General features: G+C 51.8%; 1 protein-coding gene across 1 annotated transcript; it reads left to right on the forward strand.

Moving 5' to 3' along the window:
- The first annotated feature begins 10870 nt into the window (after nucleotides 1-10870).
- LACTBL1 (lactamase beta like 1) lies at nucleotides 10871-22795 on the forward strand. The gene is made up of 6 exons (XM_025855897.2): nucleotides 10871-11652; nucleotides 14135-14244; nucleotides 16472-16629; nucleotides 17634-17869; nucleotides 20739-20844; nucleotides 21814-22795. The coding sequence occupies exons 1-6, from the start codon at nucleotides 11460-11462 to the stop codon at nucleotides 22793-22795; spliced, it is 1785 nt and encodes a 594-aa protein (XP_025711682.2). The 5' UTR covers nucleotides 10871-11459.
- Nucleotides 22796-23446: the final 651 nt, after the last annotated feature.

Genomic DNA, 23446 nt, shown 5'->3' on the forward strand with positions numbered 1-23446 from the left:
TCAGAACTATACGGCTAGCCCATCCACTTGGTGCACTAGATCCGTGCCTAGACCTACCAGTAGCAAAACCATCATGGAGGTCTGAGGTGGCCCAGTGAGGATCCACTTGACCTATGAAGTCACTGGTACTCACTCACAGACTACGTCTTACTTGCCAGAAATGCTAGCCTTCAGCTCAAGGTATAGTGCAACAACATGGGGGATCTGACTAGTTCATAATAGGTAAATTGGTGGCAGTGGATTCTGACCACCATAGACCTGATTTAGGATGTGGGGTGGCTACTCTCTTCACCGAGGTAGACTCCTAAGGTTCTGATGAGCACCTTTGCCATGTGCTAAAATGTCCCGATATGATGCAATCTGACAATGGAACTCTGTTTACAGCCACTGCCTCCCAGTTGTGGGCCCTGTCAATATGGAATTCACTTGCTCTTCCACACTTCCCCCTGCAGATGGTGGGTACAAGGGAGCTTTGGTACGGCTCGTTCGAGGTGCAATTACATCAGTGCTCCCTCATCATCTTCTGTGGGCAGCTAGGAAAGGGAAGGGTACACCTGATGTGTCAGGCAGAATGCTGACTCCTGGGTTCCCATGGAGATCAAGGCTCTGGGAAAGGACAAATCATCTGGCTCATCCCAGGCGCATGACAGTCCACAGGTGATGATCTAGCAAGAACAGAGGCAAGAAGTCTCAGGAAACAGACCAGGATGGAGGGCTAAATAAACTTGCCTTCTCTTCCAGATTGGGACAGGCAATGCTGAACAGCCTCTAGCAGCTGTCCAGGCCAGGGCCCATGGCACAAACCTATCACAGTACTGAACATACCATCACCCTTACCCCAGCCCACCATCCCCAGCTATAGGAGACTTATCAGTGACTCACTCTCTGACAGTGGCAAGGACATTGCTTCTAGCTGGTCCTAGCCACCAATAGCTGTGTCACAACCATGTTCCCATCCCTTGCCCAGGTAGTGGTGAGGCCCATTGGCAGAATACTGAGCAGTGACCTTCATAACCCAGGACTGCATATATATATATAGGTCCTCGAGTCTGGTATGGACTCCATGGCCAGATGGCTCCGGCCTCCACCATGGGCTCTGTACCACCACTCCAGGCTTCCCTCCCCCTCCAGCATTGCCAACAGCTGCCGGAAATCCCCTTAGGAGCCCAGCTGATTTCTACCCCTATTGTTTATTACACTCTTACTGATCTCCATCCTGAGTGGGCAGGCTTGTGTTTGACGAGCTCTAGGTCAGGGGATGGACCTTGGAAAAACAATCTGGATTGTATGGGAAGACCCTGGGGGCTCACTCCAGGTTTTAGCAATGAGGTGACAGCAGGTGGGCTCCAGGAGGGACTCCCTTCCCCAAAGCAGAACCAATTGCACAAGGTCTCCACGCCCCTCAGGGTCTTCAGGTGCCTCAGCCCTGCAAGCAATTTCCCTGGGGCCTGAGCGCAGACCAGCTTTTCTTTACTTGCGAGGCTGACCTCACACTGTCTATATAGTAGAGCAGTTGGCTGGAGGGAAGTCTTCTGGAGCACACACCAGGATGTTTCTGGCTATGCCCTGACCCTTGAACCTCTCTCCATGTGACATGAAAGACTGCACGACGCACCAGCACCTCGTTAACTGCTGACCTGCCGCGTCTAGGTTCCCCGGTGAAGCCTGATTTGCACCTATGATGCATGACTTTGTGGTCTTTGCCTTCATCCCGCACTCACAGCTCCTGGACCTTGGGGTTCAGGGCTCAGATCCTTCTTCACTTCATTTCACTCCCTGATGATGGCTTTAAATATCCTCTACTATTTTCTAATGCCAACGATTTTCTAAATTATATCTTTGATACAGACCTCTAAGTTCCAGATTCAAATGGTCCATTGCCTACTTCCATACTTTAACTCAAACATCTCAGAATTAACAGCAGTCCTGAACTCTGTCCCCCCCCCCCCCACTCCGAACCCCTCCCACACACAGGCTTCCTCTTCCGGTGGCTTAGGCCAAAACCTCTGGAGCCATTCCTGAGTCCTCTCTTTCTCTCTTCTTCGGCTCTAATTCACCAGCAAGTCCTACTGGCTCCACCTTCGAAGCATGTCCAGAGTCTGGGACTCTGGGCGCCTCCACGGCTGCTCCTGAACAGAGCCCCTGGCCTCCCCGCCCCTACCCTGGCCCTCTAGTCGGCCCTCAACACACAAGCCTGCGGTCCTTTAAAAATGTGAGTCAGGTCCTGCCACTCCTCTGCTCCGCACCCTGCAAGGGCTCCCATGTCGCTCAGAGTGAGAACCAAAGTCCTTCCTGCAGCCTATGAGGTTCCCCATGACCTGGTCCCCGATTACCTTTCCCACCTGGCCGGCTGCCCTGCCCCTCGGTCCGTTCCAGCCTCCCGCCTCCTTGCTTTTCCCTTGGCACCCTGGCACACTCTCATCCTCCGAGAGGCCTTTGCACTGGATGGCCCCCTACCAGAGACTCTTCCTCTGCTGGCCATATACCTAACTCCTTTCCTTCCTTTGGGTGATTTGCTAGATGTTTTTTCTCAGTTAGGCCATCCTGACCTCCCAATTTAACACTGTAACCCCCAGCCCCAGCTCTAGCTATTTTCCATAGCATGTAACACTGTCTAACATGCTCTTGCTACCTCTGCTAGAATGGAAGCTCTACAAGGTCAGGGATCTGTCTTGTTCACGGAGCAAGTTCAAGCCCCTAGAACAGTGTCCAGCACTTAGTAGGTGCTCCACAAATATGTGCTAGGGCGCCTGGCTGGCTCAGCTGGAAGAGCCTGTGATGCTTGATCTTGGGTCATGAGTTCGAGCCCCAAGTGAGGTGTAAAGATTACTTAAGTATATAAACTTAAAAAATACATATATGTTGACAATGAGTGCTTGTTGCTATGTCTGCCTTGCCCTATGTCCTCCCCCAGACCCGAGTGTAAGATCTGGAGAATGGCAAATCCTTGGTAAGTGTCTGTCGGGTGACTCAATGGGTAAGTGAGCAGACAGATGGATCAATTAATCAATCCGAGCCTAACCAGGGAAAAATGCTAGGTATCTTCACAGATCCTTTGATAGAGATACTTTTCTCTGTTGAGTTTTGTTTGTCCTTGACATCTTTTTGGCCACTTTCTCCATTCTAAGCAATCCTGATGCTAAGGGTAGGGACAATCGTTTTCTGTCTCTGGGGATGTTCTGGAGTGGATCTGGGGACAAGAGAGTGACCTCCAAATAATCTGGGGAGCAAGCCACATGGAGAGGTCGACCTCAGGAGAGAGAGTTTCAGGACGGGTGCAGAAAGCGGAAGGCAGCAGCAGTCCCTCAACCACAGTCTGCTCGAACTTCGGAGCCTTCTGTGTAACAAGTCCTGCTCCTAGTTCTAAAAACCATGGTCCTCAGAGAAGAGACATCAGAAAACACCTCCAGGGAGTGTTGGGACCATGGGAACAACTGAAATTGGAGGGAGAATGATGGAAAGCAGAGGGCAGAAGGGATGGGTGGGGCAGGCGGGGCGAATGGGGGATGAAGAAAAGGGAAGAGACCCGCAGCCGGGGCTTGAGTGTGGAGCACGGGGAGGAGCCGCAACAGGGGGGGCGGTCATCTCTCTGGCTTACATGTGCTTAGCTAATGTAACCCCAAGGGGGTAGGCTCCATCTTATTCTCTTCACCGACCAGCACACTGAGGTCCAAGAGAAGCCAAGAAACCCAACCAAAGGCACAGAAGTGGTCAGTGGTGGAGCTGGGATTTGAATCCCAACAGTCTGACTCAAGGGTCCAATTTTGATTTTTCCAAAGAGCAGTGGGCAGCCAATGGAAGGTTATTTAAGTGAAAGACGAATAGGATCTCTCATGTATAAAGAGGATGAATAACTCCTCCCTCACAGGGCTATTGTGGGGATTATCTCTGTTCATGCACGGAAAGCCCTGGACAAATGCCTGGAGGAACGGAAGCAATCCCGGATAGATGATCCTTCAGAGGCGGTTTAGGCAGGGCCTTAGGATTCTACACACGGGCCTCTGCTGCCACCGTGTGGTCACTTTGCTGTATGACATGCTGCGGGTTCCCACTCGCTAACTTCAGAAGGGGCGAGACTAGTCTGGGTTGGAGACAGGGGGCTGCTTTGGGGAGGGAGAAGCTCTGAAAGCAGCTGATGTCCTGGGGGTGAGGGTCTTTGTCAGTAGAGGTGCAGATCCCTCGAGTGGACTGATTCGCACATTCAGCCCTAGTTTGGAGACAAATCGGAGTGAGACGTGATCCTCGCCCTAGAAGACCTTGTGATCTGATGGGGTGCGCCAGTATTTGGGAAGACTCCTGGGTCCAAATCCCGGTCCTGCCACTTCCTGGGCAGAACAGAACGTGTCTTGTGGGACTGTTCTGAAGACCAAAGGAGATAACACAGAAAGCACTAAGCAGGCTGTGGGCAATCAATCTGTGACCCGGCGGCAAGCTGCCCAGCAAAGACTGACCAAGAGGCTGGGTACAGAAGACACAGGTTCCTGCCCCACCGCTGTCCCTAAGCTTGCGATGTGACCCTGGGAAGTCACCTCCCCCCTCAGAGCCTGTTTCACCGGCCCTACCATGTAGAGTTGGGGCAAAACCACTTGGCTGCCTTCTTGCTCTAATTTAGCCTCTTTTCTGGGCCAGCCCAGATTTTTGGCCACGGGGGACGCAGACTAAGATCCAGAAGGCCTGCTTCCTTCCACCCCTTCACATACGGGACCCTGAGCATTAGCAAAGTGGAGAGAATCGTTCAAGTCCTGCCAACCACGGGGTGGCTGGGAGGCAACCGTGGGGCCCTATTGACGTGGAAGCTGGTGTGATCCATACATTGCAGAGGAGCCTGTCTCCTCAAAATGTGGTCCACAGACCAGCCTCGACATCACCTGGGAGCTGGCTAGAGATGCAGAATCTCAGGTCCTGCTCTTAACCACTGACTCTGAGCCTGCAGGTTCGACTTGACCCCAGGCTATTCCTACACACATTTAAAGTGAGTAGGAGACACGCTGGTCCGGGGCAGCGGTTCCTAGCCTTGACCACAGAGTGGCATCACTATGGCACCACGCCCCTGAGTCTCTCTAGGTGTGGAACCCAGACACCAGTGGTTCTTCGAAGCTCTCCAGGTAATTCCAATGTGCAGCCATGTCTAGTGCCAGGAAGGCAAATATACTTACTCTTTTTGTGTCAGTGAAACTCAATGGAGACTAACTTCCTAGAATGTTCACCGAGAAGGATCCGATGTCTGACACCAGGGCTGAGTAGACGTTGCGGCACAAAGCCACGTTATCACAAGAAACTGGCTTTTATGGAGTCTTTACTAAGTGCCAGGTCCTAGGCCACGTGCTTTACCAGGACGCTGCAATTGAACCCTCACGGTCACCAAGAGAGAATTACCCCCATTTTTAGATGAAGAAACAAAGAGGGCTATACAAGCAGTGACAGAACTGGTGATCTGAATATTTAACAATTAAGGTGAACCCTAGTGGTCTTCAAAGTGTGTTCCTTGGAACCCCAGGTGCCACGGAGGCAGCTGAGGAGCTGGCGTGGGGGCATGGACGGGTCTTGGGAGGCCTGTAGCAGACACTCTTTCCAGAGAGAGCATTCCCTTGCCCTCCAGCCTGGAGCATCTCGGATCACGTGGTGCCGCCCAGGCTCCCTGACAGATGTGCCCCCCTCCCTGCCGCTCAGGGACCCCCCGGAACTAATCCTAATGGCGGAGGGCACGTGGAGGGATTAGGGCTGGGGTAATCGGCACTACATCTGCCAGCCGCTGCGCAGCCTGGGTGAAGCCTGCACCTCGGAGCCCAGGACGCCATTCTGGCCCCCTGGACCACGGGGACTCCTGGAGGCCCTGGCCGGCCATGGCCGGGCCGGAATTGCACTGTCCTCCCTGAGCCTTCCAGAAGAGGGTGAGTTGGGGCTAAGAGCCTGGAGGTCGGACAGGGGTGTTTCTGAGGCTGGAAGGGGAGGCAGGCCCAGGAGGGCGACCACCTGTCCTGATTTCCCCAAGGCTGAGGGATCTGGGACTTCTCAGTGCTAAAATCGTGACGGACCTGGGCAGACCTGCGCAGCCGGTCAAGCTCGCAGGTTTCCTGAGCTCAGTTCCCCTTGCCTTTGAGGTGGAGCTTCACGGGGGGCGGGGGTTGCTTCGCCCCCTCCCATCCTCACCCCCTCTCGTCTTCTCGCATTTTTGTCCCCTCCTTTCTTTTCCAGATTCCAGGACCTCTCTTCGCCTTTACCCCTCTGGCTCAGTTTTCCATTCACGGGGTCTCCGGGGCCGTAGACCAGACCTCAAGGAGCTGAATCTTCTACGCCGTGGAGAGAATGAAAACCCAGGTGAGGCATAGCCCCACGGAGGCTTGCTTCAAATACCGGCCTAAATCGTTCCGCATCACCTTCATCATCCTCAGTAACATATCTAGGGTTTGCACCGTAGGCCAGGAACAGTTTCAGGTAGTTTACATATACTAACCCACTGAATGCTCAAAACCAACCAGAAATTACTCCCCTTCCTTCTCATATACCCAGGCCCCTGGCTGGAGTGCCCCCAATTCATCCCCACTACCTGCTCAATGAAGCTTTCCTCCCCACCCCACCCCCCACCCAGAGGCTGAGTCCATGGGTCCCTCGGAGACCAAGAGCTGTGTGCCCATGCTCTGTTTACATCTCCCTCCCAGAGAGATCACTACCCTAGCGCCAGTTAGTGAACAGCTTTCTAGGGGCTTTGTAGGCATTATCTCGTTTGCCCTCACCTAACGTCTAAGAGGTGAAGGAACAATGGTCATTCCCATTATGCAGACAAGCAAACGAAGACTCAAAGAGGTGAAGCCATTCATCCAAGGTCAGTAAGGGCAGAGCCGACATCGAGTCTTGCTTGACCCCAGAGCCCTTGTGTGTACCACTCCACCATCCTGCTGGCTCCATGGGGGACAGATGTTGGCCAAAGGCTCTGTACCCTCAGGGGACAGCACTGTGCCCAACACACAGCTGACCCTTGGAAACTGTATTCTGGATGAATGACTGGACGAGGAGGGTTGTACCAGAGTCGGCAGTGAGAAGGAGAATGGAGGTGAGTGTCTTGGGACTGTAGACCACCTGGGGAAGGAGCTGGGGAGGGGAGGAATTTGGGGGGAGTCAGGCTCTTACTGAACTCTCCCCTTGCCAGCATTTTCCAGCGGGGATGGGAGAGGGGAGAGGTTTCTAGTGGCTACTGCAAATCAACATGTGAGCAGCTGGTGAGTGGCTTAGAGGTGAAACACGGACCCCACCTTTGGGTCTACTGGAATAAATCCTGAGACTGGGCCTCAGAGGAGGACTGTGAATCAGGGGTGCAGAGATCCCAGTCACGTGGTGAGGTGGGGTGGGGTGGTGCAGAGCACAGAGCTAGAATCCCACTCCGTCATGTGCTGTCCATGACTTCAGCAAGTCATTTAAAGTCCGAATTTCGTTCTGCACTTGGAAACGAGATGCCCATGTCCTGGCCCCTGCTATACAGGTGTCTGTTAGGGGACGTCAGGCTGCCCTCCCACCAGGGCTCCCTCCCTGGCCCTGCTCTAGTGGCTCTGTGCTCACGCTTGAAGGGAAGCCCCTTCCAACTTCCCTCCCACACAAACAATGCCAGAGAGCCCCCCACCCACTCCTCGTGGCTGAAGCCCAGTCTTGCGTCTCATGGCACTCCTGACACCTAGGTGGAGACATCCTAATGCTCTTGGGCTCTTTAACGGATTCATTTAAAAAAATGGAGGTACAGTTTACATGCATTAAAAGTCATTCTTTATGGTGTTCAGTTCTACGTGTTTTGACAAATGCACACGGTCCCATGACCACAATCAAGATATAGGACTGTTCCATCACCTCCCAAAGTCCCTTCTGTTCCTCTGTAGTCTACCCCATCCCTATCCTCAGATGGCCACTGAGTGGTTTTCTGTCCCTAGAGTTCTGCCTTTTCCTGAATGTTATGAAAATGGAATTATATAGACTGCAGCTTTTTGAGTCTGGCTTGTTTCACTCAGCATAATGCATGTGAGATTCATTCACATTACTGCGCGTATCAGTAGTGGTTCTTTTACACTGCTGGTAAGTATTCCATTGTAGGTATATAACAGAGTTTGTCTATCCGTTCACCAGTTGTGGGACATTCAGGTTGTTTCCAATCTTTGGAAATTATGAACAAAGAATGGCTTTAGTGGGAAACCCAAATTCTAGAGCTGGAAATGAATGAAATCTCCAAATGGAAATGTAAACTGTTTACAAACAGTCCATCCTGTTCCAACAGCTGAAGACAAGGAGACCCAGAGAGGGGAAGGGACTTGTCCACAGTTACAATCGACTCAGGAAATGGGGCTGAGATTTGAACCCAAGACTTCCAACTTGCCGGACAATGTAAAGTTCAAAAACATATTTCCTGAGAATCTGCCAGTGCCAGGCGGAGTGCCCAGAGCTGTGTGGGCGTAAAGGCCGAGAAGGAATGGTCCTGGTGTGGGAGACACCTGCCGCTGAGGACGGAGCCCGACAAAGAAGCCAGTAGGGACCCATGTGGATTACCGTTACAATGCAGGGAGGGGTGTGCAGAGAGTTACAATGCAGGGAGGGGTGTGCAGAGAGGAGAGGCCCTCAGTTTTGCTAGGGGAGAATGAGGGGGCTCTCCAGATGCCCATGGGTTCTAAGGGAAGAGCACAAGTTTGTCAGCTGGGAAAGGATAGAAAGGGCCTCACAGAAGGGAATGACAGGCACAAAGCCACGGGGAGGGGGATGAGGCATAAAGATGCAAGCGGGGGGTGGGGGAGGGGAGGAGACGCAGGAAATGGGCCCGTGGAGTCGGTTGGGGTCCGATTATAGCAAGCCTCTCTGGCAGACTGTTTCCTGTAGGACAGTGCTATAGTCTGTGCTCAACGTGTGAGCTTCTTTCATCATGGAAGAGCGTGTGGGATTGGACAGAGACACAAGGAATCGAAACTCAGGGAGACCCTAAGAGAAGAGAACCTATAGAGCAGGCGTTGGTAGGTACAGATAGCGGGTGTGTTTCAGAGACGGCGGCAGGTCCGTGGAGGGCAGGATTGAAATATTTCATAAATGGCGCTGAGATGGTCGATTATCTACACGGAAAAAATAAAATTAGATTCCTTTCTTGATACCATAAATAAAAATATTTCTGTGTGTGAAAGTACAGAAATCTACATTTACAGCCTCTGTATAAAGGATTTCCTGAGCACAATCACACACACAGAACAAACAAACAAGACAGTATTGATGAATTTGATTGGCAGGATCCAAAACCAAAAAAAAAAAAAGCCCTTTATTTAACAATACTAGCTCATAGAGCTTACAATGTGTCAAACAAAAAGTACTTTATAGGGGCGCCTGGGTGGCTCAGTCGTTAAGCGTCTGCCTTCAGCTCAGGTCACGATCTCAGGGTCCTGGGATCGAGCCCCACATTGGGCTCCCTGCTTGGCCGGGAAGCCTGCTTCTCCCTCTCCCACTCCCCCTGCTTGTGTTCCTTCTCTTGCTGCGTCTCTCTCTGTCAAATAAATGAATAAAATCTTAAAAAATCAGATATTATTGAAAAACCCCCCAAAACCCAAAATGTACTTTATATATATTAACTCACTAAATCCTTACTAATTTGTGAGGCAAGCACTATTATTATTTCCATTCTACAGGTGCAGAAACAGAGGCACAGAGAGGATAAGTGACTTTCTTAAGGTCACACAGCCAGGCAGTGGTTGAACTGAGATTCAAAATTAGACAATCTGGCCACAGATTCACCACTACACTATTCTGCCTTTCAAGAAGTTATCATAAGGGGCGCCTGGGTGGCTCAGTCGTTAAGCGTCTGCCTTCGGCTCGGGTCATGATCCCGGGGTCCTGGGATCGAGCCCTGCATTGGGCTCCCTGCTCCGCGGGAAGCCTGTTTCTCCCTCTCCCACTCCCCCTGCTTGTGTTCCCTCTCTCGCTGTGTCTCTCCCTGTCAAACAAATAAAATCTTAAAAAAAAAAAAGAAGTTATCATAAACACAATATGAAAAGACAAAACACAAGCAAGAGTATACAGAACTTACAAAGAACTCTAATACATAAAAAAGAAATTGAATAGGAAAAAACAGGCAAAGGATAAGAACAGTTCATTCACAGAAAAGCAACCCCAAATATATACAGTAAACGCAGGAGAAAGCATTTGATCTTATCAATTAGAAATAGCAATGAGAATCACAGGTGGTGGGAGTATCAACTGGAATGACAACTTTGGAGAGCCTGGGTAGTATCCAGTTAAGCTGAAAAGGACCACACCTTGCCACCCAGAAATTCCACTGCCAGGCACAGTGTCTCAACTCAAATGCATAAAATAAGCACTTAAAAAAAAAGATTTATTTATTTGAGAGAGAGCACAAGTGGCAGGGGGGAGAGACAGAGGGAGAGGGAGAAGCAGATTCTCTGCTGAGCAGGGAGCCCCATCCAGGGCTCCATCCCAGGACCCTGGGATCATGGCCTGAGCCGAAGGCAGATGCTTAACCGACTGAGCCACCCAAAGCGTCCCAAAAGAGTCCCGTTTTTGAGGCAGCCCGGCCCTGGTCTCCATGGTTTAACTAGTACACTCTGAAATATATTCATACAGCAGCATACTCTACAGAAGTTAAAGTGAATAATATGAAGAACTATATGCACTGTATTGGGAAAAAGGAGGATAATACAGTAGGATATATTTTATGTAAGTGTAAAAATGTGCAAAGTGATACTATACACTGTTTGCAAATGTACGAATACAGAGTAAACGAATGAAAACATCACGGTAATGACAAACAGCAAGATCAGAAGGGGCGCTACATCCGCGAAGAAGGGGAGGAGACTGAAATCTGCAGGTAGTACAAAGAGGGTATCACCTCCACCTAGAATGTTTTATTTTCATCCATTCATCAGTTACTTTTTAGGGTCGGCTGTGTTTCAGGGACTGTTCTAGGCACAGGGAATACCACAGTGAGCAAACAAGAACCCCGTTTTCTAATGGGACGAGACAGACAGACCATACACTAAACAAGTAACGGACGTGGTAGTTTTTTAAAGTGTAAAGATAGGAGGAAAATATGGTAAAACGTTAAGATCTAACAAACTTGGCGGTGGGTACCCTGCCCTTGGAGAACTCGCACTCCATTAGGAACATCAGCTCACAGTAGTCCAACAACTGTTGTATTAGGGAGTTGGACTTGTACCACGAAGGAGGCTTGTACAAAGTGCCGTGGAGGGGGCCTGGATGAGGAGGGCTGGGGAAGGCGGCATTTCAGCTGGTCTTAGGTATTTTGTTAAGTACACAGGAGAGAGATGGCATGCCCGGCAGAGGAAACAGGCTGTGTAAAGGCCCAGGGGTGCGGAGGTGCGCACATGGTACAGCTGTTGAAGAGGTCATATTGCGAAGGACCTTGGTTTTACAGGTGTGATACTTCCCCCAAGCTGTGGGCTCTCATGATGTCTGGGTGAAGCTAAGGCATGGTAGGGGTCCCGCTGACCGCCATGGGGCCGTGCCCTGTGTCCTTCCCCTTCCAGGTGGTCCAGCTTCCCCGCCTGCCGGAAGTGAAAAAGAAGTGGCTCTTCCCAGGTTCCTGCAGCTTCTTCTTCCTGCTCTCTGTGGTTATGACCGGCTGCTTCCTGTGGCAGTACCACCTCCCCAAGCTGAAGACCAGTGAGTGCACCAGCATCCTTGAGTTGCTCCCCCCCCCCCATGGGTCCTGTGGCCTGGGAGCTGTGATTGGAAGGTGTAGGGGCAAGGCCACAAGATTTAGACTCGAAGCTCTGGCCTTCATTTGGACTCCGACTCTCCCTAGCTGTGTATCTTTGGGCCAGTCGTGTGACCCTTCTGTGTCTTGAGGCTCTCATGGATCCCAGTGCTACTGGGGTTTCCTTAAACTACCTAGTCTGGCTCTAAAACTCAGGGTCCCCCAATATGTACAAACGGAGTTTCTCTCGCCTGGTCTTCAGCCCTCATGGTAGGATCTCCAGGCCCCCCCCCCCTTAAATCCTCTCCCAGCTATATCTAAGACCCTGGGAGGAACAATGAGGTGTCCAAGAAATGGGCAGACACTGCCATTTCTTGGAGCCTCTCCATCAGGGGCTGGTCAAAGCTTGGCAAATGAGCCACCACTGCTGGTAATATCCACAGGCCTTCTGTTGCTATAGCAACCCCTCTGCCCTCCAACCTGCTGGGATCCTGGATCATCCAGAATCCCAGGCCTCTGCTAAAGCTAGGGACAATGTCTCGCTCTATTCCTCTCATGTTACAGATGTTCAAGGCTCAGTGAGGTGGCCTGGGCTCCCAAAGTCCCACAGAGCTATTTTGCAGAAGTGGCTCCTTTTATTTTCCTGCTGGCTTTTTCCTCTCCCACCCCAACCTGTTCTTTCTAGGGTAAATTCCTCTATCAGGGGCTTCTTAGTCCCTCAAGCAAACAGTCCCCAAGTAGATGGGTCAGCCTGTCCTCTAGGGCCATGCTTCGGAAACTGTCAAACTACCAATCCAAAGCAGACCAGCATTACTATAGATACAAATGAAATTAAATGAAAAAAAAAAGAGAGAGAAATTAGATGGAAAAAAGATTATAAAATAGAAGCCCAAGTTTTAAGATTCAACACAAAATTACTCCATCAAACTGCTATAGAAGTTTCTAAATGTGTACTCTCAAATTTTCTCCTTCGTTTATCACAAATGGGAAACAAACAGTTCATGGACCTGCTTGGGTCTGCTGAGCACGGTGATCTAAGTCCTCTCCCTTGTGTGGGCACCACCTGAGAGGCTGTTAGAAATTAGGAGGCCCTGGCTCCACCCCATAGCTATTGAATCAAATCTGCATTTTTTTTTTAAAGTAGGCTCCATACCCAGCGTGGGGTCCAACATGGGGTTTGAATTCATGATCCTGAGATCAAGACCTGGGCTGAGATCATGAGTTGGGTGCTTAACTGACTGAGCCACCCAAGGGCCCCTCAAATCTGCATTTTAAGATTGCCAGGTGACTTTTTGTGCACGTGCCTATTAATGCAGGGCTGGAGGCACCAGCTCTACTGGAGTCCCAGGCTGAGCAAAGCTTAGGCTTTGGCTGAGCCTTCCCTACTCCAATTATTAAACCTATGTCAGGGAGTTGTTGAGTGATCTTCCCTAAGGTTTGTCATTTTTCTGTTTGGGACCCTATCAGTTATCGAATGCTGAGTAAGAAGCCACCCCCAAACTTACTGGCTTCAAGCAAAGTGATTCATTCCTTCTCATGATTCTGTGGGCTTGCTGGCAGTTCTGCTGCTGGTCTAACCTGGACTCTTTCAATGCGGAGGGCAAAGTCACCTGGGCAAGTCCCTGCTTACAAACATTCGCTCTCAAGGCCGCTATTCCAGGCTTATTCACAAGGGGGCAGTGGTCCCAGGCAGCAAATGATTAAGGCCTAATTTTGGAAGGTGCTCAGTCAATTCCTCCTGACAAACTCAGTCAGATTCAAGAGGTGGGAGAAACTGGAAGAATATTCTAGACTGTTTTTCAAGGATGAGGGGGAGGTCTGGGGCCGCTGTGATGATCTCTCAGCCTGAATCCCATCGTGCCAGGGCCCACACCTTCTCCCCTGAGGTTCCCAGGAAGCCATACACCTGGACCAAAGCAGAACGCGATTTAGAGCTGATATCCCAGACACAACGCTCTGGTGACAGAAGGCACTGTCCCTTATGGGTTAGGCCTGAAGCCCAAGTGAGGCCCAAGTCTACTTCTCCACCTAAACATAGAATCAGAACTAGAGAAGCAGAGACAGACAGACAGACAGACATGGCTGAGCCTGCCCCAAGGAGCCAGAACTTTCCTAAGTCAGCTGACTACATGGAGGGAGGAAGCTGATGAAGCAAGAGACAAGGGCTGACAACTGGGAACCGTGGCCTGATTGGCATTTTGAAGGCCAAGCATCATGTGGCAGGCGTGGGACTGTCCCTTCTTCCAGGCAGACTCTGCCTTTTGCCCCTTGCTGCCCATGGTGGGTCGCTGTGCCCCGCTATCTTCTGGGGAGGCTGTTGCCAGCTTCAAGGGCTGGCCCCGAGGCATGGCTCTGGTCTTTGCTACCACCTTCCCATCTCTTCCAGGATGACCCCTAGACTCCTATCCTGATCTCTGTCCCCCACTCACCATGTGATGTTCCCTCCAGGTTCCCTGGGACCAGAGGTGACTTCTGCCCCTGTGAGGATGTGTCCCCGGCACCCGGAGCCTGTGCCCCTGACCCACCCCCTCCCTGTGTTGAAGGAGGCCCTGGGAAAGGTCAGTGATGACCCAAGAGGCACCTGAGTGTGTGGGCTAGGCCTGGGTGATGAAGGGGAGGGCACATTCCGGACACTAGCAGTGGTATTTTCTTTCTTTCTTTTTTATTTTTTAAGATTTTATTTATTTAAGAGAGAGAGTGAGAGAGAGAGAGCACATGAGAGGGGGGAGGGTCAGAGGGAGAAGCAGACTCCCCGCCGAGTAGGGAGCCCGATGCGGGACTTGATCCAGGGACTCCAGGATCATGACCTAAGCCGAAGGCAGTTACTTAACCAACTGAGCCACCCAGGCGCCCCTACCAGTGGTATTTTCATTCATTCATTCATTCATTCAACATACAATTCTTGAGCACCTACTCTGTGCTAGGCACCAGGGAGATGGCAGGAAGAAGATCTTGTCCTGCTCTAAAGAAGCTACTAGTCTGGAAGGGACAGAATAGTCAAGACAAATAACATCTATAACTGAGGGGTAAGAGTGAGGGGAGGAAATTTTAGGGAACTATGGGGTTCAGAGAATTGGCTTTGGGGTCAGGCAAGGCTTCTGGAGGGAGTGGTATCTACACTGAGATGTGAACAAGAAGGAGATATCCAGATAATACGCATTTAGATTTTTTATTATTTATTTATTTGAGAGAGAGAGAGAGAGAGAGAGAGAGAGAGAGAGAGAGAAACAGCATGAGAGGGGAAAGGGTCAGAGGGAGAAGCAGGCTCCCCGCTGAGCCGGGAGCCCGATGTGGGACTCAATCCCAGGACTCCAGGATCATGACCTGAGCCGAAGGCAGTCGCTTAACCAACTGAGCCACCCAGGCGCCCGATAATACGCATTTATATAGTAAGGGAGCTCGGGGGAGTGAAGCGTGTGGTCTGGAGAGAGGGGCCGGCATGTGCACGGGTCCAGGGGCAGCGGAGTGAGGGTGAGGCACACACAGAGAACTATGTGGAAATTTAGGCTGGTGGGGCCAGAGGTGCGGGAGGAGGACAGAGCTGCCACCCCAGAGGCCAGCGTGGTCTCATTAAACACACACCCCCTACAGCATAACTGTTAGCGCTGCAGGGGAGCCGACACTAGAGGGGGCTGTCAGCCGGCGCTGGTCTGTGCCCGTCAGACCCCAGCCCCGGTCACTCACCTCAGGAGACACACAGACAAATGAAATTTCACGCAGTGCAGGGATATGACACTGTCGTCCGGGACAGTTGAAGGGACGGGCATCCACATGAGAGAAGGCATGGGCCGCGCAGAGAGACACCATCGCTGCCTGCAAGTATGAGAAAAGTTTAGTGAGGGAGAGGGAGCAAAGTGGTGCTCTGAGGCTCCAGGGTCACAGTCACAGAAATGAAACAAAGCGGCAGTGATACCCATGGCCCCCCTCTAGTGGGCACCTGGGCATGGCGGCCTCTTGCTGGGAATGTGAGGCCCTGCCCACAGAGCAGGACCCAGAGGCACACAGGGCGAAGCTAGCGCTGGGGCGGGAACCACAGGTGGACAGAACTCAATTCTGGATCTGTGAAGTCACTTGGCAGGGCGGTCGGGCCGTGAATCAGGAGCTAGGGCTGGAGTTCGCCTGGGCTTCTCATCCTGACTCCACGAACCATTCACCACTTGAGCGAGTCACTTAGGATCTCATGAATTCACTTTTCTCATCTGTAAAATAGGGAGAAGTGAGCACTGACTTGTTATGAAGATTAAGTGAGACAATGCATGAGAATCATGTTATATGATGCCTGGCACATGCCAAATGTCCAACAGATACAGGGGTTCTCACCGGCACTGCATTTCATTATTGAAAACAATGTCTTTTCAATCAATGTTCAAAGAGGGTCTATGGGCCCTCTATCATGAATTCTCCAACATTAGGGGGGCCAGACCGGGCCGGGCTGGACATGTTCTAGGGCATCAGACAAGGGTTCAACTAGACCAGTAGTTTAACCCCTCCCTCCTTTTACATTTTGCCAAAGAAATGTTTCTTTGAACAAAAATCTTATAAGGAAGCCCTACACAGAAAACACATTTAGTGGACCTGCTCTGGTTGCAAGTGGGTGGGGGTCCCATCCCAGGGGGTCTGAGAACCGGAGGTCTGGAGGCTCCAGCAACAGTGGGGAGAGAAGGGAGGGGAGCCAGGCCCGGGCTGCTGTGTGCAGCGGCTGGTGTGGGAGTGGGCCGGGCGTGCAGAGTGAGCAGACGGTGTCTCTGTGCCTGCACTCTGAGCCTCCTGCTCTTCTCCTCCAAGGTGGACCGGATCCTGCGTCAGGCACTGTCTGCCCCGGGCCTGGCTGCCATGTCTGCAGTTGTCATCCACAATGACACTGTGCTCTGGACTGGGAACTTTGGGAAGAAGAATGGCTCAGACCCAGCCTCTGGGCCCCCCAATGAGTACACCATGTACCGGTCAGCTGGGTGACCTCCAGAGTCCTCTAGAGGGGGGCAGGGATGGGAGGACAAGGGAGACCTAGGAGGTAGGGGGACTCAAGAGAATCATGACTGGGGGTCCAAGCTGCCAGGGTCCTTTATTAAGTCCCGACAATTTTATAGATGAGAAGACTGAGATCCAGAGAGGACCAGAGAGTGCCCAACATCACATGACGACAGGGATAAGAGGTCAGGAAGGAATCCCTGCTGGAGAGCCCTTAGCCCAAAACCTCCCGAACTAGAAAAGGCTCCCTGTGTCCCATTCCCCCTGCCCCACCCCTTCTATCTGCCACAAAGGGACTATAACCAGTTCCTGGGCCTTTGCCCCAGGTCCCTGTCAGTTGGCAGCAGTGGTCCAGATGGAAGAAACATGGGACCCTCTGCTGCACATCCAGTCTCCCCTCCTCGGTGCTGCCTGTGGGGTCCTTAAAGCTGACCATGCAAAGTGAACACGCTCACTCCCAGAGGTACTGTGAGGATGTCAGAGGTTCCATTCACACTGCCCCTGTTATGTGCCAGGCATGGGGCCAACAGTTATATTTGCTATCACTTACTGAACACATACTACCTACCTGCTTGGTACGTTGCCAAGCACTTTACATGCCCAATCTCATTCAATCTTTTCTACGACCTGTGAAATGGACAATGAAACTGAATCTCAGAAAGATCTAGTACTTGCCTAAGACCAGTTGGCCAGTGTGAGGCAGAAGTATGATCCCAACCCACATCTGTCCCAGAATGGGAAGGGCCTGGGTTAAGGCCTGGCATGGGGATGGGTGCTCAGGAGTATCCACCCACCACTGTGATATGTTCTTAAACATCCCAGGGGCAGTTTGACAGAGGCTGGTGAATTTCCATCTGAGACACTGGGTAAGGGTGGGCTCAGTGCTTTCCTAGAACTGGGGCGTGGGGGTGCAGGGTAGAGGTGGGTTGTGGGGCCGACTGCATGTCCTCTGCACCCTTGTGCACTTAACACTGTCCAGGATCTCCAGCATCTCCAAGATCTTTCCAGTCCTCATGCTGTACCGGCTGTGGGAGGAGGGCATTGTGGCCTCCCTAGATGACCCTCTGGAGCGGTATGCCAGCACCTTCACCATCAACAACCCACTGGGCCTGGCATCGGCTCCCGCACAGAGCCTGATGGACGGGCTAGAGGAGGTGGGCCCAGCCCCAAGGCCTTCGCCGGTCACCCTCCGAAGGATGGCCAGCCAGCTCTCAGGTGAGTAGCTCTGGACTTTTCCAGCTCAACCCAAATCATTTCAGGTGTGGGAACTGAGCAGCAGGTTCTCATCGAGCCCGGCCATACCACCCATTCCCCGAGCCAGGCCTGAAAAATGGAAACACCTAAATATCCATAAATGGGGGACTGGCCAAATCAACTAGGTAGGACAGGGCTCTACAATCAAATAAGATGCAGCCCCAGAGAAAAGGGCAACGATGTTCTTTACGTACCGAGATAGAATAAGGTACGATGTTAATTTAAGTGGGGAAAAAAAGCTCAAACAGCGTATGTTAGATGTTACCATACGAATGGATAAAATAATATACACACATAGAGTGCACACGGGTATATGAATGTATATGTGTTAGAAACTATAATGTACACATTACATAACACACTTATATAAACCGTATGAATATACACATACCTGCCATTCCGTCATTTTAAAAGGTCTGAGGTCTCAGTCGATGGACGTGGCTGGTTATCACTTCTGAGCCCAGATGGTGTACCCGAGGCTCAGCGAGAGGATGGAGCCTCCTGAAGTAGCTCATGCAGGACAGGATCAGTCTTCTTGAGGGAGAGCGGCCCAGTGGTTAAGGGCATGAGCACTGAAATTCCAGCTCTGCCCTCTCCCAGCTGTGTGATCTTCAGCAAGTCATTCAACTTCTCTGAACCCTATTTTTCTCCTCTGTAAAATGACTGTGGTTCACATTATTATTGGGGATTAAATGAGCTGATGAGTGTAGAACACTTAGCGGAGCACCTGGTACACAGCAGGTACTTGTCAATGTAGCCTTGGTTATTGTAGCCAGGGTTAGACCTAGGTTTAGTGGGGCCTTATGTGGATATAATCCTGGGGGCCCTCTTTAAGAATACATTATTAAAAATTCAAAATTAGATGCAGGCCTTGGAAGGGGCCATGCAGCTGAGGAGCCTTGAAGCTTAGGCTCCTCCTGCCTCCTGTTAAATCCACGCAGGTTGTAACTCTGACTCTAGGGCTCCCTCTAGGGGTGTGTTGTGGATTCTTCTCTATCCATACCCAGGGAACCCAGCACCCTGTGCTTGGTTAGTTTTAAAACATCCCACATGTCTTCTCCCACAGTCCTAAGGGCCAGCTGCCTGCATTAACTTTGTTTTAGGCTCTCAATGGCTTTTATGATTGGCTCTCACTATGATTACTATGATTGGCTCTCTCTGATTCCTGGAGCTTTTCATCGCTTCTCCAAGTTAAGCCTTCTAACACTTCACAGGGAAGCCACTGCAGGTGCTTCAGCCCATTTGAAGATGAGCAAGTAGAGGCTCAGAGAGGTAAAGTACATGGTCTGTGGCCACACGGCAAGAAGCGTCAGAGTCAAGGGGTGCCTGGGTGGCTCAGAGGTTAAGCGTCCAACTCTTGATTTCAGCTCAGGTCATGATCTCAGAGTTGTGGGATCGAGCCCCATGTCTGGCTCTGTGCTGGGCGTGAAGCCTGCTTAAGATTCTCTCTCTCCTTTTCCCTCTGCCCCTCCCCTCTTCTTAAAAAAAAAAAAAAGTGTCAGAGTCAGAACTTAAACCCAGGACTCAAGACTCCATCTCCCAGTTGCTTAAGCCAAAACCCTTTGAGTCACCCTGGTACCTCCAACCCCCACACCCTCCACATCTCCTCCAGTAGCAAATTCTGTTGGCTCCCCACTCAAAATATATCCAGAATCCAACCACTCCTCACTGTCTCCACTGCTAGCACGTGAGTCTAAGCCACCATCAATTAAACATAGATTTTTCAAGTCTCCTTACAGGCTTCCTTGCTTCTGCCACTGCCCCCCAAAAGTCTGTTTTCAAACAGCAGCCTGAGCAACCCTGATAAAATATACATCAGATCACATCACTCTTCTGCTCAAAACTCCTGCAGTGGTCACATCCCACTCAGAGAAAAAGCCAAGTCCTTCCAGCACCCTCCAGCACCCTCCAGCATCTGGTGCCTACACCCCCAATATCTCTCACCTCCAAAAGTCTTCCCCTTCTCTTCTCTTCAGCCACACTGGCTGTTCCTCACTGGTCCTCAAACATGCCAAATCATTCCTGCCTCAGGGCCTTTGCACTAGCTGTTCCCTCCGTGGAAGACATTCTTTCCTCACACTGCTGCGTGGCTCTCCCCCTCACCTTCTCCGGCTCTCACCTGCTCACAGGTCACCTTCTCTCTGAGGCCTTCCTCTGATCACCTTGGATAAAATAACAATCCCTCCCTTCTTACATGCAATTATTTTTCTCCATAGTATGAGTATTTATTTATCATCTGTCCCCTCCCCTACAATGGAAACCCCATGTGGGCAAGGACTTTATTTTGCTCACTACTGAACCCCCAGGTCCCAGAACAGTCCTTGAAACAAAAGGGATGCTTGAAAACTATTGAGTAGAAGGATGTAAAGAATCCCAGTCCCCTGACCCTTCCCATACTTGTTGCATCCAATAAACAGAAAATTCCAAGTGGGCAGAGAAGCCAATTCCAAAAAACCTGTTTGGGTACTGACCTCAAGATTTTTGTGGAATCAAACGTCTATGGTGGATGATAACAATTATTTTTTCGAACAGTTACTATGACCAGGCACCATGCTAAGCATTTTATCTCAACTAATCCTCACACGAGCCAAATGATATAGGAAATTATTTCCCTCATGTTACAGATGAGGGGACTGGGGCTCAGAGAGGTTAAGTGACTTGCCCAATATAACACAGACAGGATTAGAGTCTATGCTAGACTTTTTTTTTTTTTAAGTGATTTTGTGGTTCTTATCTCTCAATTCATGGAAGGTGGGGGAGGGAGTGCACTCAGGGGCCCACTATCACATGCTCAGCTGGCCCAGCAAGTCTGATCACTGCTCCTCCCCAGGGCTGCCCAGAAGGCTCCGCTCAACTTCGCTGCTGTGGAGGGGCAGCACCCAGGAGGCCCTGAGCCTACTCAAGGATGACGTACTTGTGGCAGACCCGGGAACCAGGTGAGGAGTGTGTCTGATGCCCCACCCACATTAGGAACCGCCTGAGGTGACACACCCCTCCTAGGAGAGGGCCTGTGTCACCTCATCCTAGATAGCTGGAGCCCAGGGGACACTTTAGGGATCCCTGAATGCATCCCCTATTCCACAGCTGAGAGGACAGGCCCAGACAGGAGGCACAGCCAGGCTGGGGGGAAGCTGGGCCCAGATCCAGGTCTGTGTGAACTCTGTATTCTGTCGATTCATCAACTCAGCTTTTATTGAGCATCTACTCAACTGTGATACAGCACCTAGCTATTGAGATACAGCAAGGAACAAATGTAACCAGGCTGCTCCTCAGGAAGTGTACATTCTTCTGAGTGAACAGTGGACATTCCCATCAGTGAACAGATAAACGAGAGAAATACAGAGTTTGCCAAGTGCCAACATGGAAATAAATGGGATGCTGATGAGACAGGGAGTGGATAGCTGGGGTAGCCACTGAACAAACCCCCACCCTGGGAGCAGTAGGGTTTGGGAGAAGGGAGGGGTGAAATCCTGCCTCCTCTTTGTTATCCTTCAGCTTACAAGCTCCCTGTCATTTTTGCCCCACAGTAGTCCAAGACTCTAATTTCCCATTTGATAAAATAAATCATACTAAAGTGTAAAGACCCAATAAGATTTGTTTTACCACTTTCCCAGGTGCACTGCCGAGTCCAACTCTTCCCCAAGTTGCTGTGCGCCCCTGGGCAATTCTCTGCCCCTCTCTGGGCTTTAGTCTTCCCAGATGTAGGATAGGGACTTGGATTCACTGACCTCTGGGGTCTCTGCCGAGTCTGACCATCTGGGATGCAGTGAAGCAGGTTCCTTCTCCACCGCACCCAGCCCAACGGAACTCTGGTGGCATTTTAGACTGGTGGCGTGGGGCTCTTTAGGGCGTGGAGATATTCCTCCAAGGCCACATCCCAGTTTCCTTTCCCTTTCTTCTTCCAGGTGCCATTACAGCACGCTGGCCTTCTCGCTTCTGGCGCATGTCCTGGCAGCGCACACTGCTGAGGGTGACTACCAACGCTGGATCTCCGAGAACGTGCTGGAGCCGCTGGGGTTGGCGGACACCGGCTTTGACCTCACGCCCCTCGTGCGCGCCCGCCTGGCTGCGGGCTTTTACGGCAGCGGGCGGCCCGCGCCGCTCTACGACTTGGGCTGGTACCGGCCGTCCGGCCAGATGTACTCCACCCCCGCCGACCTGGCCAAGCTGGCCATGGTGCTCCTGGGCAGCGGGCCCCACTGGCTCCTGCGGCCCGACGCGGCCAAGACCCTGCTGGCGCCGCTGCTGGCCTGCTCGGGCGCCTACTTCGCCAACGAGACGGGCACACCGTGGGAGTTCCACGCGCAGCGGGGCTACCGCGTGGTGCGCAAGGACGGCGACCTGGACGGCTACGCCGCCACCTTCTCCCTGGTGCCGCCGCTGCGCCTGGGCTTCGTGCTGCTCCTGGCCGGGCCGCGGCCCCCCGGGCGCGACCTGGTGGCGCAGGCCTACGACGTGCTCCTGCCCGCCGTGGAGAGGGCCCTCCGGGAGGCCGCGCCCAGCCCCGCCCCGCCGCCCAGCGCGCGCCCCTTCGCCGGCTACTTCACCTTCGCCAACCAGACCTTCTATGAGGTGCGCCCCGGGCCGGCGGGCGAGCTGCGCCTGCGCCAGTTCGGGCCGCGCGTCGAGGCGCTGGTGCCCGCCGCCTTCCGCACGCTGGCGCTGCGCCACCTGCGCGGCCGCGTCTTCCAGCTGCACGTGGCCCGCCAGTTCCCGTGCGCGCTGCCGCTCGGCGACGCCTGGCTTTCTCTTGAGGCCCAGCACGGGCAGCTCGTCAACTTCTACCCGTTGGACCGCCACGGGCTGTCCCCCGGCTTCGACGTGCCGGGCCTCAACACCTACCGGGTGCTGAGGCTGCAGCGCAAGCCGGTATTCAAGACCCAGTGACGCGGGGCTCTGTCCCTCCGGAGCCTCCGCCTTCCTCGCCTCCGGGCTTTCCGATCTAGATTTGGAAGGTGGCGCTGCGGAGATGTCTATTAGAGAAGCCGAGTAGTTGGCAAAGTGGCACAGGCGTTGCTACTCAAAGTGTGGTCTCCGGACCACAGCAGGTTTTTGAACTGTTTGTTATGCAGGGGGTGGAAGAATTAAGTACAGAAATTTAGCGTGAGCATTTCGAAACTTTCATAGCAAGCTGACAGAGTACTTTCTTTAAAAGATTTTATTTATTTACTTATTTATTCATTTATTTATTTGAGAGAGAGCGAGCAGGGGGAGGGGCAGAAGGAGAGGAAGAATCTCAAGCTGACTCTATGCTAAGCCGGAGGGAAGGTGGAACTCGATCTGATGACCTGAGCCCAAATCAAGGGTGGACTGCCTAACGGACTGAGCCACCCTGGCACCCAAGTCTGTTGAATAGAAGACAAAATACGTATTTTGTCTTCTAAAAATCAACCCTACTGAGTTTTAATTTATACAATTTATATAAATTTTTATAAAACGAAATGCACACATTAGCCATGATTTTGACAAATATTTATGCCTACTATAATCCAGATACGGAAAATTTCCATTATCCCCCAAACTTCTTTTGCTGTCAAT

The sequence above is a fragment of the Callorhinus ursinus genome, unplaced genomic scaffold (assembly GCF_003265705.2).
Source record: "Callorhinus ursinus isolate GAN/ISIS: 27379988/994484 unplaced genomic scaffold, GSC_fseal_2.0 scaffold18, whole genome shotgun sequence".
Classification (NCBI taxonomy): Eukaryota; Metazoa; Chordata; class Mammalia; order Carnivora; family Otariidae; genus Callorhinus; species Callorhinus ursinus.